The 18,215-nt window shown below is 36.2% G+C and overlaps 1 protein-coding gene across 1 annotated transcript in view; it reads left to right on the top strand.

Annotated features, from left to right (window-relative positions):
• yl (Putative vitellogenin receptor yl) overlaps positions 1 to 18,215 on the top strand; it is a 492,935-nt gene that overhangs the window by 452,853 nt on the left and 21,867 nt on the right. The window contains exons 28-30 of the mRNA XM_089106682.1: positions 1,131 to 1,312; positions 9,785 to 9,870; positions 15,237 to 15,477. Of these exons, the coding sequence (XP_088962808.1) occupies positions 1,131 to 1,312; positions 9,785 to 9,870; positions 15,237 to 15,477 (509 nt within the window). The remainder of the gene's footprint in view (positions 1 to 1,130; positions 1,313 to 9,784; positions 9,871 to 15,236; positions 15,478 to 18,215) is intronic.

Here is an 18,215-nt window from a genome sequence, read left to right as displayed (position 1 = left end):
TAATGATGTTTTCATCAAAAAAAAAATAATAATAACAAACAAATAAATGGAAAATAAACCTAACGTAAAAGTATCAAAAAGTAATAAAGCGTCTTTTTTATAACCCTTTGCAGGACGGTTTATGTTGGACAGCGCAGAGTCTTACGACGCGGAAAAAAAATGGTTGTTTTGTACAAAAAAGAGCACATATTTCATTTCAGTATTATTTTAGTTTTTATATAAATAAACTTTACGGAGCCCAATCATCAGCTGATTTTTATATAAATTATAATAACCTTAGAAAACGAATTTGACAGTAGCTGAGTTGGGAAGACCAAATATGTTGCAGACTATGATATTATTAAAATTTATGTTCATAATCAATGATAATATTATTTAAGATTGCATTATTTTCTTTTAAATATGGCCAAACATCAAAACAAGTGTATCGAAAAATATAGATAAGAACAGTAGGATTTATAATATAAGTAATAAACCATGTTACTTTTTTCGTACCAAGTAGTGACAATATAGGAAAATAAATTTCTCACGAAATGAAACACAATATAAATATGATAAATTATTATATTTTTTATATAATCCAAATATTGAATTGCTATTTCGTTTAGTTATTTAATATTTATTCTATTATATCTCTCTCAAAGGGTTTGAAACTTAGATTGGAAACACAAAGATATTAAGCGTTTATATTTCTTTTATTAGCTTTATATAAGCCACATTGTTAGTGTGCCAGTGTTTATGAGCCACATTGTTAGTTTGGCATATAATGTATGTTGTTCGAGTCTGCTGTAGACAAGCTCTCACTAAAAAAAAGTTTTCTATAGATCCAAATATAGATTTTAACTAAAATAAATAACTAATTCTGTCTATTTACTTTTACCCCTTCACGGTAGATATATTGGGCATATACCCCCTCCCCTCTCTTGCCAAAATAACTGAATGTTTGTATGCTACTGTCAATTTATAATGCTTTATTTTTCTTTTCTTTTTTTGATAAAGCCTCTTAATGTTTGCACTCGATATTAATTTTATTTCCATTTTGAGGGATTTTTGTTTTTATTTCAGGGATTTTAGTTTGATTTCAGAAACTTTTTTTGAATAAAGCATTTATTGCTAAAATCCCTTTTCAGGTTTTGGAATCATTTACTCCGTGAATAGCTCAGCAATATCAAATCCTCACGCATCATATTTTCCTATTCGGTATAACCTTGGACTTAAAAAGACTATTTCCTTCACCTATGATTGGGCCAGCAAAGACGCTTTTGTCGTCGAAAGAAGATACAATGGTGATAAGGAATTATCTTATTTAAAGGTATCAATTATTATAATTGACTTAGTATTCAATATAGCTGAAATATATAATATTAGATATAATATAATAAATTCATTATAATTTACTATTGAGTTAGGTTGCAGTTGAATGTGTGGAAAACTAGACTACAATCTACAACCAGAAAAAGTGATCACTATCCTAAACTTTTGTCTCAAAGAGTTTGGGTAACTTAAAAGCGTGGAATTTGGCGCTAGCATTGACAAAAAAAATCACCATTGCCATCTAGCATTTGCCATTTTTTCAATGTAACAATAAGGCAAAGTTATAGTTATTCCCAAGAAGTGGCCAAATTCGTATGGTAAATAGTGTCAGCTCTCAGTTTTGAACAGTAGCATGATTACAAAGTCTGAAAAAATGTCAAGAAACGCCAGACGCTAGATGCCGTTGTTAATTTTGGTCGCGCTAGCGTCGGTTTCCACTCTTTTAAATAACCCAAACTCTTCGTTTTTTCTTAGAAATTTATTTCGTCTTTGTTTCATCCTGATTGACGTTTAACCTCAAATAATCATACTGACCTATTTTGCGCGTGGACGTAAACTTGTTGTAAACATCTATGAAGAGGGTATCTAAAAGAAATCTGGGGCGTTGCCAAGGTAAAAAAGGGGGAAAACAGAACGGCTTCTTATATAATACACCCGGCCCCTGACTATTACTGCCTGTATAAAACTGTATAACCTTAGTGTTTGCCGTTTCTTGGCATTTTTTCAGTACAATATTACAACAAAATAATTGTAATTGGCAAGATTAGTGTAGTAATAACTGTCTGATATCAGTTTTTGAAAAAAAAACGCAATTAAAAAGCTTAAGAAAATATCAAGAAATGCCTAATATCTCCAAACTTCCCAATCAAGAAATTTTTTGCTATTTTTAATTGACGAAAGACATAAATATGAAACGGTTTTTTATATAAACACTCTTTTTGAAATTACCATTTTTTTATTTATATGTTTATTTCTTATATAAACAGCCTTGTGCCCGAGATTCTGCAGATCTAGCCCTTAGCACGTACTAGGGAGCCACTAGGCCCCCGGGTGGAGGGAGGAGTAATTCAATTTACATTATTGTAGCTGAGTTATTGTAGCTGAGTTTGCATCTTTGCCCTTAATGGGATAAAGATTCTGCATTACCTTGAGGTTATTTCCATATTGATTTCTACACTCTAATTCTAGATTTTTAGTTGAGTAGTATTTGAGGGACCTTCTATAATTCCTAGTATAGGTATTTCTCTCTGGGTATTCTCACCAGCACCATCTTTTTTTTTCTTATATAGACTGGCACGCCATCTATTCTGCTATTTTCATATAGCGCCATCTTTGTTGCCATCACTGTTTCTTCTGAATAAGTGAAGTTACATAGTTGCCAAATATTGCATAGCTGCCAAATTTAGACAGTATATTTTGCCAATTTCGGCGATATAATTCGGGCTGCATTTTTCGGAGATAGCCTGTGCAGAAGTGAGCAACAACGAACATTCAAGAGGCCGTACAGTACTAGCGGGCTTTTTTTATCCTTAAACTGCTGGGATAAGGTGATTCGTGTGTTGCACTTCCCATGGGTCTTATCTACCGCTAAATCTTTAAAGCTTTAATTGCTCGTGGATTGCGTAATAATCATTCCGTAGCAAAATGGCGAGCGTGAAGCTTGTGTTAAATGCTGTACTGAACTTTGTTGAGCGGGCGATGAAGGCTGGAAACCCGATAGACAGTATTGTCAAAAGTGCGTTATCACATTTCTCCGATGCGGATATATTGGAAGCGAAAAAGGTGATTTGGGATGAAGCCGAATATGCGACGAGACTGACTGCAAGAGAAAAAAGTTCGGATAATGTCATTGACATAATGAAAGTTTTTAAGCTGTGTGACGAAAAAAACATTTCGCTCCCGCGGTTCGTATTAGACCAACCTGATGACGTACCGATTATTCCAGGTGAAATAAGTGCAACTTTGACGAGAAAAGTGGGAGAGCTATGCCGAAAGTTCGACAGTTTCGTCGAGTCTGAGTACCAGCTGCGCAATCCCTATCAGTCTCGAGAATAACGGAAAGCATAAACAGACTTACGCCGTAGTTCTCAAGAATCCGCCCCAAGGACTGACTGATCCCGAATCACGGAACGACTTTTTAAATGGACTTTGCGGACAGACAAGCTGTGACATCGTCGAACTGTGGCCTCTTAAGAGTGCTTGGAGCGTTCTCGTGAAAGACAAAGCGACCGCCGATTCCATTGCAGAGGCTATTACCAGTACCGATAATTCCGTTGTCGCGAGAGTAAAAAGCCCCTCTTTCTTCGGGATAATTTGCCACGTCCCTGCTAGTGTTTCAGAAGAGGACTTACACAGTTTAGTGTCGAAATGTGTCGAAGCTTCTGGAATAGGCAAAACCAGGTCATTCAAACTGAAGTTTGATTCGTGTGAAGACCTACAGAGTGCAATCAAGTCTCCCCCCGTGATTGGGTATGAGCGGCTGCCGATTCACGAATACAAATTTATGCCAATCCTGTGCTACAAGTGTCAAGGCTTCGGCCACGCAGCAAAGGCATGTCCAAATCCGCCAAAGTGCTCCCGTTGCGCTGGGAAACACTCCAGCTCAAAGGACCATCCCTGCCAGAACCCCTCAACTGTTCTCTATGTGGTTTGACAAACCATCCCTGTCACAGTTTTAAGTGCCCTGAAGCAAAAAAAGCAGTAAAACAATGAAAAATCTTGAACTTAAAGTTGTATCATGGAACATGAATGGTGGACCTCTGGCTAAACTACCTCTGGTCGAGCAATTCGTACAAGAATATGACGTAGTCTGTCTATAGGAGCACTTTCTTACAACAGAAGGACTTCAGCTTCTTGAGGTCAATGACAGTTCCAGCATATTCAGTGTTCCTGCAAAGCGTTCTGGCAGAGGTAGACCCTCTGGTGGTATTTCAATACTGGTACGCAGAAGTCTTAATCCTTCCTTGTACAAGCAGTCTGATTTCTTCGTCGGTGTCCGAATTGCTGATACAGCCCTATTCTGTGTTTATATGCCCACGGATTATCGTGACGATAAATCTGATGCAAGATTCAATGTTGCTTGTGGACAGATTTGTGGAGCAGTTGGCGGATGTGTTACGCAAAAACTGTCATTCATTGTAACCGGAGACATGAACTGTAACCTGTGCGACAACAGCCCGAGAACTCAGGTTCTGGTTGCTGCCTGTGAAAGTCCGTGTACTTGAAAATGACCTGGACTTCACGTATGTACATAACTCCGGCTCTGTATCCTCCCTTGACTCAATGCTGTGCTCTGCAGATGTGAAGACAAACGGAAAATGTAGGGTAAAATTAAGCATCTGTGCTTCCGACCACCTACCTATCTCAAATGTGTTCTGTGTCACTAATAAACCTACTCAGCCCGATGAATGTCACCGTAAATGGGTGGTAAAATCTGAGTGGGGAAAAGCCGACTCTGCGCTTTTCAAGTCCGTGTATGATAATATGCTTGAAAAGATAAAGGTCCCATTTCAACTGCTTCAACAAGGTTCGCCTGTTCCCGATAATGAGAAGCAGATACTCCTGAACAATTACTGTGCAGAAATTACACATGCCCTACGCTGTGCCGAAAAGGCTGCAGTTCCGACACGAAAAGTTCGAGTCGGAAGTGAAAATCCACAGTGGTCTCAGAATGTACAGTTGTCCGAGTCTTGTAGTCGATCTAAATTCTGGTATACACTATGGAACGAGTGCGGGCGCCCTCGTCAAGGTTTCTTGAATGATATCAGGCTATACACTAAGCGAAAGTTCGCCAAGACCCTTGCTAAACACCAAACCGACTTAATGGACCAGAATTGCAAAGTGCTTGAAGGTGACCCAAATGCAGTCTGGAAGTATATTAAAAGAAAAGGAGTCCGAAATCTCGCAAAGAAGAAATTTTGTCAAGTGAAAGTGATTGGAATAAATATTTCACCGACGAATTCTCACCGCCGAACAAGGCTCTCGAGGAAGAGTTCGAAAAAGAGCTCGACTCCCTCCTAGCGTCAAATGAACGAAGTGTCGGGTTCGTTGTTACTGTCTCCAGTATCCGTCATATGCTATCTAAACTGAAAAAGAAGTATTCTCGAGGTGATGATAATATTTGTGGAATGCATCTGGCTATTGGGGGTGACGGTGTGTTAAATCACCTTGCTCTTATGTACCAGATGATCTTTACCTGTGGTCATGTCCCCGATGTTTTCTGTGTTGGCATCGTTACACCAGTTCCCAAAAAAGGGAATGATCCCAGGAACTTTTCATCATACCGCCCCATAACTGTTGCGCCGGTATTCTGCAAACTCATGGAAATGCTTGTTTTTGGTGACCTAAGTGAAGCTTGTTATACTCCCGATTCGCAATTTGGGTTTAAGAGTGGTACTAGTCGCGAGCATGTTCATTCGTTGATAGCTAATCTTTTGCTCAGTGCTCACGATAATAATGATACACTTGTTCTAGCAAGCCACGATGTACGTAGAGCATTCGACTCCGGTATCCACGCACATATACTTAGTTCTGCTTGCAAACGCGGAGTTAACTGTTCGGTTGTCGTTGTATGGAGGAGCATGTATAGGAGACTGAGATGAAGATTAAAGTCCCCACTCATCGCGGTATGGCGGTATCCACCGTAGTTATACCTGTCCGTAAAGGTAACCGGCAAGGCTCCATTACTTCCCCTCCTCTATACGACAACAGTATTATCGTCCCTCAAGAATCTGCCAAAACGTGCTGCATGTATCTAGGTATAGACGTGTCGATCATCAATTACGCTGATGATATACTTAACGCAAGTAGGTCTGTTTCAAGCGTTGAGGATAATTACAATATATTGAGTGATGAATATGCTAAGATTGGGCTAGCTTTTAACGCTGCCAAAAGTGAAGTAGTTGATTTTCGTCACAACACAAAAGATTCGACCCCGATTAGCGTGCTCCTAGGTGATACTGCGGTGAGCTCAAAGCCATCTCTCACTCATCTTGGACTGCCGATCGCTTCAGATCTGCGGTCTACTCGTGAAGCACTGGTTGAGCATTTTTCAGAAAAGGTACGCAAAGCATACGGACTACTCCTACCCTGCAAACGTATGTATAACCGCCATATACTCGGAAGGCTTTATTCCGTGTTCGTTATCCCGCATGTTCTGTCACTCTCGCAGTTTTGGTCTCTTTTCACCGAATCAGATAATCGCTCAGTCCGTAGGGTTTACTATAAGTATGCAAAATATCTGTTAAGTGTTACGCCATGGGAGAGAAATTCAAGAGTTTCGAAAAATTACAGCGTTGCGGACCCGACTACTGCAGCTACTGAGCGAATCGTCCGATTTCGGCGTTCGCTCAATCCTGATCATGATATGTACCGAGCTATCGTAGGCTAGTTTGATTACGAGTTTAGTATGCTGTATATAGATTGTTATTGAAGTCTTGTTGTTTCTCTTATTGCGTTTTCTTTTTCTCTTTTTTTCTTTTTTTCATTACTCCGTTGTGTAACCTTGTGTTATTTATGATGGGAAATAAAAACCATTCATTCATATAGCATGTATGTTATCTCTTATTTAGACAAGTATTCTCTCTCCGCATGGAAAATAATGTATATTTGCTTGCTTTCAGTGGCATCAAATTGTGATGTAGGGGGAAGGGACGAAATGTTTTTCCAAAATCTAGGGGAGCGGGCTATTCTTTTTGATTTATCAATGAGAATACCAAAAAAGGGCATTGGCCAATGAAAGAACCCCATGAAACGGTATTATTCAGAATCTAGGATGGCAAAAAAAAAATCGAGTATAGATTTCTATTAGTCGTAAGAAATTTCTATTTTTTTGGTGAATTTAGTTTGACTGTCTCAAAAAGGGCTAATGACCATTCAGGTTAAAGGGATAAAGGTTGAAACGGTTAAAGGTAAAACTGTTTTGAGCATTTTAATGATTTTTTCGATTAATTTTTGAATTGGGTTTAATTTTTTAATTAGTTTTTTTAATTTTTTGAGAATTAATTAATTAGTCTACATGTGCCTGTCCCACTTAAGGTTGAATCTAAAATATATTGCCTGTTACTGCAATCTGTTGTAATAACTGCAATATAAAAAGTATATTTACAGCTTTATTTTACTAGTTTAAACACAGATCCAGAAAACCACTTGGGAGAAAACATCAGATATAAATGGATAGATAGATAGATAAACTTTTATTTTCACCAAAATCTTCATGGCACTGTCAAATTTCTTTGTTATAGTCACATTAAAAAGTATTAGTCACATTATAGTCACATTAAAAATTGAATAATTAAAAGAAAAAAAAAATCAATCCTTCTGATTTTCGTTGTACATATTTGCAAAACTAGGTATAAAACTTTTCGCTGACCGCTGATGGGCACAGAGTACCGGCTGAAGTTTCTCAACAGGCACTGCAACCCTGCGCGGGAGTCGTTTTGTTGTGGATTGAGGGGGGAAAAGGGTTTTGTGGATTGGGTGGATCAGAGATTTTCTTCCGAAATCCATGCCGAGTTTCTCTCTTCTTTTTTTCAGAGTTTGCATTTTAAACTTTGTCAGCAGCTCTTCATACGAAATTTTTGCCTGCTTTGATGCTATTATTAGAGCTCTTTTCTTAGCTCTTTCGGTCCTGGCGCTTTGCTCAGTCGTCAGTCGATAATGTCAGATATAATGTCTTTGCATTGTATTTTTTGTGAGAGTGGGAGATGTCCTTATGATTAATGCCTCACAGATGTTTGTGATCAAACCTTCTTGCTTGGCGCCAACGGGGTGAAGAATATAAATTTCGGGCCTTTTAGATACTGTTACTACTACTAACAACTTATTGCAGCACCAAGCCACCTGAGACCAACACAGCTACGCACGCTCCTCATCCATGTGCCTTTTTTATAACTAAACTAAAAGGACTATTATAAGGAAAAAATTATTATATTTATATTTGTCCTCTTGATCTGGATTCCCCCCTCCCCCCTCCCGCAAAATTTTATCCAAAGGATCCCTTTTCCCAGGAATAATGAAGATAATGGTTCAAAAATATACTTTTTGGCGTTTCGACTCGTAAATCCTGCTAAGCAACCTACATGAAAGACACAAAAACTGGCTGTTTGTTTGATGACTGTTGACTGCATCCAACCATACTTGTAATTTCATTCCTTCGAAGATGAAATACTTTGTTTATTCATATTTGGTTTAGTCTAAAAAAAATTAGTCTAAAAAGTCTAATTAAGTCTAAAAAAAACTAAAAAAAATTCTGCTCGCGTTTTCCTTATAGATAATGCGTAAACAGATACAGTCATCCTTACGCCCAGAAAGAATACCTCAAAGGCCCCCAGGAGTATTTCAATTTCTGGTCCCTTCCCTGGAAAGAATTATCTGAGTGTTCCCTCTTCTAAGTCTTTGACTTATCTCTCCCTCTGGTTGTTTAATTAGTTAGAAATGATTACTTTAAAATTGAGCTTGGCTTTGAATTACATTAGTTATTGTGCTTTTTGCACTAATTATATTTTATATAGTGTATTTTTGATGTTATTTATAGTTTATTTTATATCCAATCAGAATGTTTTGCAAAATAATGCTGGTATAGCAAAAAAGAAGAAAAAAAACATAGAAAACCAGAAATTTTTGGGGAAATATCTCACTTTTATAGTTTATTTTCCTCGCAATTTGCTCGCGTTTAGTGTCCCACGCCGTTAAGTCAGTGATTGCGTATATCTTGCTTGAATTTTCATAAGCTGTGTCTTCATTTGTTGTTTATCTGCTGACATAGGACATTTGGAATATAATTTCCCAAAATTCAGCTAGGTTGATTCACGTAAACAGCGCTTCTTACACCCGAAAAATTTGTCTCAAAACTCCCTTAGAATATTTTGTTTTTACTCCCCCCCCTTCCTGATAAAATCATCTGACTGATCTAACCTTTAAGTCTTTGACCAATATGTTGTCCTGGCATATAAATTAATTTGAGGTGAATATTTTGGAATGGAGCGTGGCGTTGTTGAGTCCATGGTTTACTAAGTCTAAGCCTTTTTAGACAATTTAATCCAATATTTAGTAACAGTATTTCGAGGATTAAAGGGCTTATCTATTTTTATCTGATTTGAATGATAACATTTGCATTTTAAATGTTGTGGATGGCAATGGGTAAATAAATAAATTTTCTTGCCTTTTTTCTACATTTGCGAAGATTGTCCCAAACGCCCCCAGGAGATTTGACTATTTACCCTCCTCTTGTTCCCCTCCTTAGTTCCCCTCCTCTTGAAAAGTTGTCTTATACTTATCACCTCCAAGACATGGACTTATCATGGACATGGAATTATGGACAAGACATGGACTTATCCAGCAGTTAAACTTATTTGAAACGAGTATATCGGAGGCGAAGCTAGATTTTATTTCCTTTTTTAATGCTGATTATTTAGCTAAGCAATACGGCCTAATATATAGGACATTAAAATTAATTATCTGTTTATTACAGGTTTGCAGATTGGATCGAAGTATTTGTGATACAATCTACACCACCCATAGCCTCATCACAGATATTGCTTGTGACCCCACAGTTAAGTGAGTAGTCACATTTACTACTACTACTAGCAAGAACTCACTGCAGCACCAAGTCACTTGAGGCCAGCACAGCTACTCACACTACTCCTCCGTCCCAATCTATTCAAAGGCTCCCTCCTTACGCCCTCCCAAGAAGTTTCCATTTCCTTAAATTACTGACTATACTCAGTAGTCACATGTGTATGGCCTTAATTGATTTTTCTTAAGCAGTGTCTCCATTTGCCCTTTTCTGAAAAAACTTTTTCAGATATTACACTGGCAAATTTGGAATAAAAGCGTTCCAGGATTTACTTGTATGATTATATTTAATATATAATTCTTAATTGATTCTCACTAGCCTACATTTAGAATCAAAATATCCTTGAATTGAGCTAAATTAATTTTCTTAGTATATATATATATATATATATATATATATATATATATATATATATATATATATATATATATATATATATATATATATATATATATATATATATATATATATATATATATATATATATATATATTGAATAATATATAATGTTTAATTGATGTGTAGTATAGTTTGTTTTACGTCTAATCAGAAATTCATGCCAAATATCTCTCCTGTTAAAAAAAAAAAACATAAAAATTTGCAAGAAAAAATTTAGACAACTTAGAAAACGAGAAAAACAACAATTTCTGGAATATTTTCAATTTTTGTTTCAACAGTTCAAATTCCTTTTCATACTTGCGCCCTGAGCAGTCCCACGCAGTTAAGTCAGGGTTAGTGGATATTTCACTTGCATTTTCTTAATCTATGTCTTCAATTATTCTTTGCTGGATCACAAACATTTTAATGAAAATATTCTTGAATTTTCACTTAGATTGATTCACTTAGATGACGTGTACATCACTATATTGACTCATAGCTCTTTAAAGTTACGAGAATATTGTCTAAAAAAGATGAGCACATAATAGGATAAAAATATATTTTGTCGTTGAAGAAGTCACATATGTAGGGGACTTCATTCTTTCTCCCCTCCTCAAGCCAGCATCCCGAATCTTCCTGCATAAAACACGGGATATTTTTAAAGGATTAGTTTGGTGTTTGCTCTTCCAAATTGTACTTGAAAGCGCTCTCTGAACTCGAGCACAAAAAACACACATAAAATTTTCCTAAAAATGTAAAAAATTACATAAAAATATTTAATCAAAATACCACTTTATTGAAAATGTTTTCCTTGAAGTGATTGATGCATGAAAATCATATCTAGCATTAAATTTACTTTTGAATTTTCTTTACTTCATATTCTATGGACTTGGTCAAAACCAACCTCTAGACAGTTATTCTATTCTAAACCAATTTACACCAGGATTTCAGGCATCGTAAGGAAAAAATATCACACGCTCACATTAATTATCCCCATAAGGAAACCAGCAAGCCTTAATTTGTCTCAAACACTTTCTCCCGTACCTGTACCCAATCAATTCTGCCATCTACATGATGACTGTTGTATTAAAGTCATAGCCACCTAGAAATTTCTTTTTGAATATCCTCCATTATTCCCTTTACGGACTTGGTCAAACTTACACCTGAATAATTGTTGAAGTGACATTAATAACGTCTTGTAACGTCTTGCTCATTCTGATTACCTCCACAAAGAAACCATTACCTCCACAATTACCTCCACAAAGAAACCATTAAGCAGTGATATTGAAAAAAAAAATTAATTAACCGATCAATTGCAAAACCATTAGACCGAGAGTATAGGAACCTTAAGATAAAGCAAATTCCTACGAAACATGTGAATTTCATACGCCAATTGAGGCTTAAAACGCCTGGTTCTGGTGTAGGCTCAAGTTTTTAAGTTCAGGTTCTGAAAATTTTCTTCACTGCTTCATTTACAGACTTGATCAACCTGGCCTCCTAACAGTTTAATTGTTGTAAAGTCATTTCAAGCCACTAGAATTCCAGAATTTAGGGAGCTGAGGCAACGTGAGTAACGTCTAATACCCACGCTCGTACTCATTACCCCAAACATGATATTAGTGGGTAAAAGCTGAATTTTCCGATGAGCAGCTAGGTCATTAGCCATCCAACAGGTGACCGGTGTATATCCAGCAGCTTTTTTTTATCATTTTTTATGGACTTCTGTATGGTTTTTTTATGGTCGAATTTTCTCTTGGACAGATCATTGAATGCTAAGTTGTTTTGGCTGTTAAAGTTGAGAGTTTAGTTGATACTAGTAACACGTCATAAGCTCACTCGTGCTGATTTTTTTTTCATGAAGGAGTTAGTGACTGGGAATATTGATCAGAAACCTTTATGTGTCGTCAAGTTTGTATCCGGAATTTTGTTCGGGGAGGGGGGGAACTACGAAAAAAATTATAATAACTTATCGAAAAATAGTCTTTATGCCTTTTTCGTTACGTTTTTATGAGTCAAACAAAATTCCGGGGTTGGGTTCAAATCAATTAACCCCCTTCCTGGATGCGGCCTTGTCTACTGTTCAATTACCAGAACATCTGCCCTCCGTAAAATGATTGATGCATTAAAATCATATTCAGCAATAAATCTAATTTTTGAGCTGTCTCTACTTTTTTTTATAAGTTGGTAAAACTTACCTCTGAAAAGTTAGTTTAGTGTAAAACTGTTCTAGTCATCAGATCTGAGGGAGTTGAGAAGATGTGGTTAGACGTGAATACTTTTACTAGGATCCTTGTAGGCAGATATATCCATAAAAAAACCTTCACCTACCGTTCAGTTACCAGATCTTCTGCTGTCCAACAGATGATTGATTCACTAGAATCATGTCGAGCAATAATTTTTAATCTCTATTTGTTTGTTTTATGGATTTGGTCAAACTTACCTCTGAACTGTTCATCTAGTGTAAAACTGTTCTAGCCACCAGAACTGAGAAAATTGAGAAGACGTGTTTCAGATGAATTAACCTCGCTCACGGTGATTACCTCCACCGGGAAGCTAGTGAGCCATAATATGGATCAAAAGTCTTCCTCTAGTGTTAAGTTACTAGATCATCTCCCCTCCACCAGATTATTCATTCATTGAAATTATGCCGATCAATAATTTTTCTATCTCCACTGTTTGTTTTATGGACCTGGCCAAACTTGCCTCTGGATAGTTCATTTAGTGTAAAACTTTTCTAACCACCTGAGCTGAGGGAATTGGGAAGACTTGGTTAAGATGAATGAACCTCGCTCACGCTGATTACCTTCACTATTAAACTATGAGACAGGGATGTTAATCAATTACCTTTGTCTACCGTTCTGGCTTTCAAAACTGTTCTTGCCACTATAGTTGACGAAGTTCAGGTGATGTGACTAATGATCTGTATTCTTACTCATACTAATTGCCTACATCGGTAATTCAAAAACATGAATGTTGATCAGAAACCCTTATTCCTCAAAAACAGATAATGGATGCATTAAAATTATGTATGTAGAAACGTAAAATTCCCCCCCCCCCCGAAGTGTACTTCGAGATATACTGAAAAGAAATGCATTTCTGAAATTTAACAATATATTTCGTATCTTTAAACGAGCAATTTATATATGTATTTATTTGTAATTTTTTTCTTGAAAACGCTTCCGTTTTTTTCTTCTTTTTTTTGAAAATTGGTGCCCGGTATTTTTCTGAAAAAAACGATCTAGACAGATCACGAGTTTGAGAAAATTCGTTGAGAGCCTTAATTTTTGAAGAAAAAAGATGTCATATTTATGGGGGGCCGACGTTTACCCCCGGAAAATCCCCCCCCCCCCCCGAGGAAAATAACCCCCGCAGAGATTACTCCCCTCCCCCTTGCTTGTTGGTCTCCAATCACTTTCGACTTATAAAAAAGGACCTAAATCTCAGTTTCTGACGTAATGAACACCCTCCGAAGTTTCTGTGACCATGAGGTGGAGGTGGGGATAAGGAAAAGGCAGTCCCGTCCTACACGGAATAAATTCTGCTTATTTTGGGTTTGATGCTACTCTTTACTCATATATTTGAAGGTTTAATGACAGTTGGGATGTTTTGGCATTAAAATCCACCCTTTGAGGCATCTCTCTCCCTCCCAAACTACAAAACAATCAGAGGACCCCAGTTTAAAGGTTTAAAACCCTTATATGCAAATGTTTGAAATTGTAAAACAACAGGGAATTTACCTAAGACAGTGAAATGTGTTTAGACCTTAAAAATTTTCCGTATAGGAGTGGGACTGCCCCTTCCTCATCCCCACGTCCACCTTATGGCTGTAAAAACGGTCGAGGATGCTTTTTCGATCAGAAATTAAGAGTTCTGGTCCTTTTTTATGAGTCGAAGATGATTGGAGAACAATCAGTCGCGGGAGGGTGGGTATTTCCCGGGGGGTAAATGCCTAGCCCCCCTATTTATATACATTTCAAGAACTTAAATTACATATCCCCTCCCCCGGAGTGGTGGTATCGTTTTTAGTATCTATCACTTACATAAAATTACACAAGACGACAAATGATTTTGAATAACTAAAAAAAGGCATGGAACAGGAAACCTGTTTCCAAGAAGCAGGAAAAAATCACACTGAATTGCAGTAGAAAACGTTGCACAACGAAATACACTGATAGATGACAAAGCAAAATTGCTATAGAATTAAGGAACTTGTTAGTTTAGCGTGTGTGAGTCTGTGGAAGATAAACAGGAAAGAGGAATTGGTTTTTAGTATCTGTGATACGTGCAAAGTTGCACAAGATGGCAATTGATTCTGAATATCTAAAGAAAAAGACATGGACCAATAATTGCAAACGAAAAGGTGAATTAAAACTAGAGAATAACACGATAATTATTCTATTACATTATTTAGATATTTCAGAGGACATAGGCATTAGAGCATTCCCGGTTGTTACTTAATTATGCAATAACACAATTAAAGCAGAAATGTAACGACTGGGGAAAAACTACGAAAGAATGTTTTGGTATCTATGACCTCTTGTGAAATTACACACGATTTAAATGAATATGAACAGCTAAAGCAAAAGACATGGTAAAATATCTGAGTTAATGATGCCCTCTTTACACCCTCCCAAAAATCCTAGTTTCCCTTAAATCTTTCCTTACGACATCCCCCCACCCTATTGGGGGACGACCTGATTGTCAATTGGCCTTTATTGGTAAGCGAACAAGGGCGATTGTCTGATTTTGATGTTTTATTTTTGTCTGAAGTTGTATTATTTTGAAGTGTTAATTATATCTTATGTTCGATGCATTAAGCTTTCACATCTAACTTTGCTATTGACTTTTTTTTATTTGTTTTATTTGTTGAAATTTTTATTTGTTGAAATTTTTTATTTGTTGAAATTTTTATTTGTTGAAATTTTGTTTTAACTGTTTGCATTAAAAAGGTTTACCTTATCTTTATCAGGAGATTATTCTGGTCTGAAACTCAGCTGATACGAAGTGCATACCGCAGAGGAACAATAGGGACATTGAGCATGGATGGAAAGCAGTCCTGGTTTTTGAAGGATCAGGAGAAGGTTCTATACCCAGTGAGCCTCAGCTTGGACCCTATTCGAAGAAGAGTTTTTTGGGCGGATCTTCAAAAGAATACTATTGAATTTGTGGGATATAATGGAGAGGGACATGGAATTATAGTCCGCCATTTAGTAAGAAATTATTTATGGCTTTTCTCTTACTGTTTTATTTATTTATTTTGCTCTTTTTTCTCAGGCTGACAACGTTTGTTTAAAGTAAGCGTTAAGAATATTGCTTGTGATCATAATTCTTTGTTTGTAAGTAGTTTCATTTTTTTTATTGTAAATTTGCATGTTAATGTGATTTTAATTCTCATCTTCAATTGTAATTTTGATTGGTTTAATTTTAACTCATGCATGCATAATGATTGTTTTAATTATATTTTATACAAAGCTATCCTATACTATTCTATTTTATTAATATCAATAATAGACGCTTTATGAAGCAGAGGCCATCTACTACTACCACTAACGAATCATTGCAGCAATAAATCGCCTGAGGCCAAAACAGATACGCATGCTCCTTCTCTGCCCCAGTTTATTTAAAGCCTCAGTTTTCCCTCCCTCTCATGCAGTTCTAATAATCTTTAAATCCTTTCTCATTACCTTTCATCAACCCATTGGAGCAATTGCCCGTGTTCATTTGACCTCAGAGGGTAAGGTAAATTTTTGTTAATACAAATAGTTACTACAAAATTTTGGCTCTAGCCCAAAGAGTATGGGTAACTTATCAGAGAGGGAACTGGTGCTGGTGTCGATGAAAAAACTATCAACGCCAACTGGTGTCTGGTGACACTTGGCATTTTCCCCCTGTAATAATACGAATAATTAATTTCATTTGTATCATTGCCAAATTAGGGCAGTAATTAGTGGCTAATCTCAGTGTCTTTTATAAAAGAATGATTACAAAGCTTAAAAAAATGTTAAGTGTCGCCAAATGCTAAATGTGTTGATAGTTTTTTCGACAACAGTGCCAGTTTCCACTCTTATGGGTTATCCGTATTCTTTTCTCTAGTCAACGAAGAACGGAGATGGATGGCCAAAAAGCAACGTATCATCCTTCATCCTCAAAACATGGTCTAGGGTATTTCTTTCCTCATACCCCTTATACCACTCTCATTGTTTCATATACGGGTCTCACTCAAACGGGCCCCCAAAAGTATCCCTGGGCAATTCATCCTAATAGCATCATATATTCCTCAAAGCGCCCAAGCTTCACAGCCTTGCTTGACTTTAGAACCTTCAGAGCCTTGCTTTCAATGTTCCGATCATAGTTTCAACACTATATTTCAAACCATGCATATTGGGTATTCTACTTTTTCTATCTTCACTGGCAAAGTTGTATAAGAAGAAACAAATTATGTAAAATGTGAAATTGAAATTGATCGTGACCCCATTTATTGCGGATGTTGCGTGCGCATCAGGTTTTACCGAAAATGACTATTCAGGCTAATTGTTATAGAGTTAATTACTTAGTAATATGATACTTTTTTGGCCGAGATATGCTGTAGACAAAGTGATAAGAGAAGAACAGTGGGGTTTTAGAAAGAGCAGAGGATATGTCGACCAAATTTTTACTCTTAGGTTAATAACTAATCAATTTTCTCGTTACCTAACGTCACTTGTTCATTCACATTTAGTCTCTGTCTAAGTGACTTAGTCTTTTGAATATTAATTTTCAAATCTATTCTCGCAAATATATCAACCCTTCTAGATCATAAAATTAAAATTGATATATTTATTTATTTGCCAACTTAAAAAAACAGTTGAGTGTAAAATAAAGAAGGAAGAATATAACAATATAGTACAAAACAAGATATGCTGAACTTGACGATGTAATTTACACCAAGATTCACAGGCTTTTTGGGGGTACTTCCCCCTTTTTCAAATCTTCTCAGGGTTGTAGCTTTTGATGGCTAGCATTAAACTTAATGACATTATTATATTTGGAATCCCCATAATAAACCTATTCTTATCAATTGTTATCAAACTCCCGTTTTTCAAAGACACTGTTAACACCCTGCATATTGGGTATTCCAGTTTTCACATCTTCACTGGCATCCATCATGTTTAATAATAGTGTTATCTAGGTATTGGTAGCTAGCCACTTGATAAATTTTCTCATTACCTAAAATTATTTACCAATGTTAATTATCAAAATTACCGTCATTGCCTAAAATTATTTACCAATGTTAATTATCAAAATTACCGTCATTGCCAAAAATTATTTATCAATGTTAATTATCAAAATTACCGTCATTGCCTAAAATTATTTACCAATGTTAATTATCAAAATTACCGTCATTGCCTAAAATTATTTACCAATGTTAATTATCAAAATTACCGTCATTGCCTAAAATTATTTACCATTGTTAATTATCAAAATTACCGTCATTGCCTAAAATTATTTATTCCTTGTCTAAGTGACTTAGTCTTCTGAATATTAGTTTTCACATCTATTATCGCACCTTGAATTCTCAAAACCTACAATTTATGCTATATAGAGTCACAAGCTCATGGGATGAGGGCTAGAGTGGTCAACCCTTCTGATCCATTAACGTACTACTGTCAACGCTACTGTCAACCCAAGGTCAACCCTTCTGATCCATTAACGTAAAGTTAAATGCTCAATTACAGACTAATAAACAGTTTATGAACAAAATGTAAAATTAAAACCAATTTAGTTTAATTAATTTTAATGATGACGACAGCTAATTTAAAGTGTCGTCATCAGTGCTTACGCTGCAACTCTGCTTACGCTGAATTTCTGTTTACCTTAAAAATTGCCTCAACTCGGTATTTATTTTTTTTCTCGAGAATGGTTATTTGTTAGAGAATTTCAATAGGAAGCAAATGTGTATAAAATTACA

Source organism: Artemia sp. Qi Xiang Cuo, chromosome 21 (genome assembly GCF_049724085.1).
Source record: "Artemia sp. Qi Xiang Cuo chromosome 21, ASM4972408v1, whole genome shotgun sequence".
Taxonomy (NCBI): domain Eukaryota; kingdom Metazoa; phylum Arthropoda; class Branchiopoda; order Anostraca; family Artemiidae; genus Artemia; species Artemia sp. Qi Xiang Cuo.
This window is presented reverse-complemented; position numbering and strand designations above follow the sequence as displayed.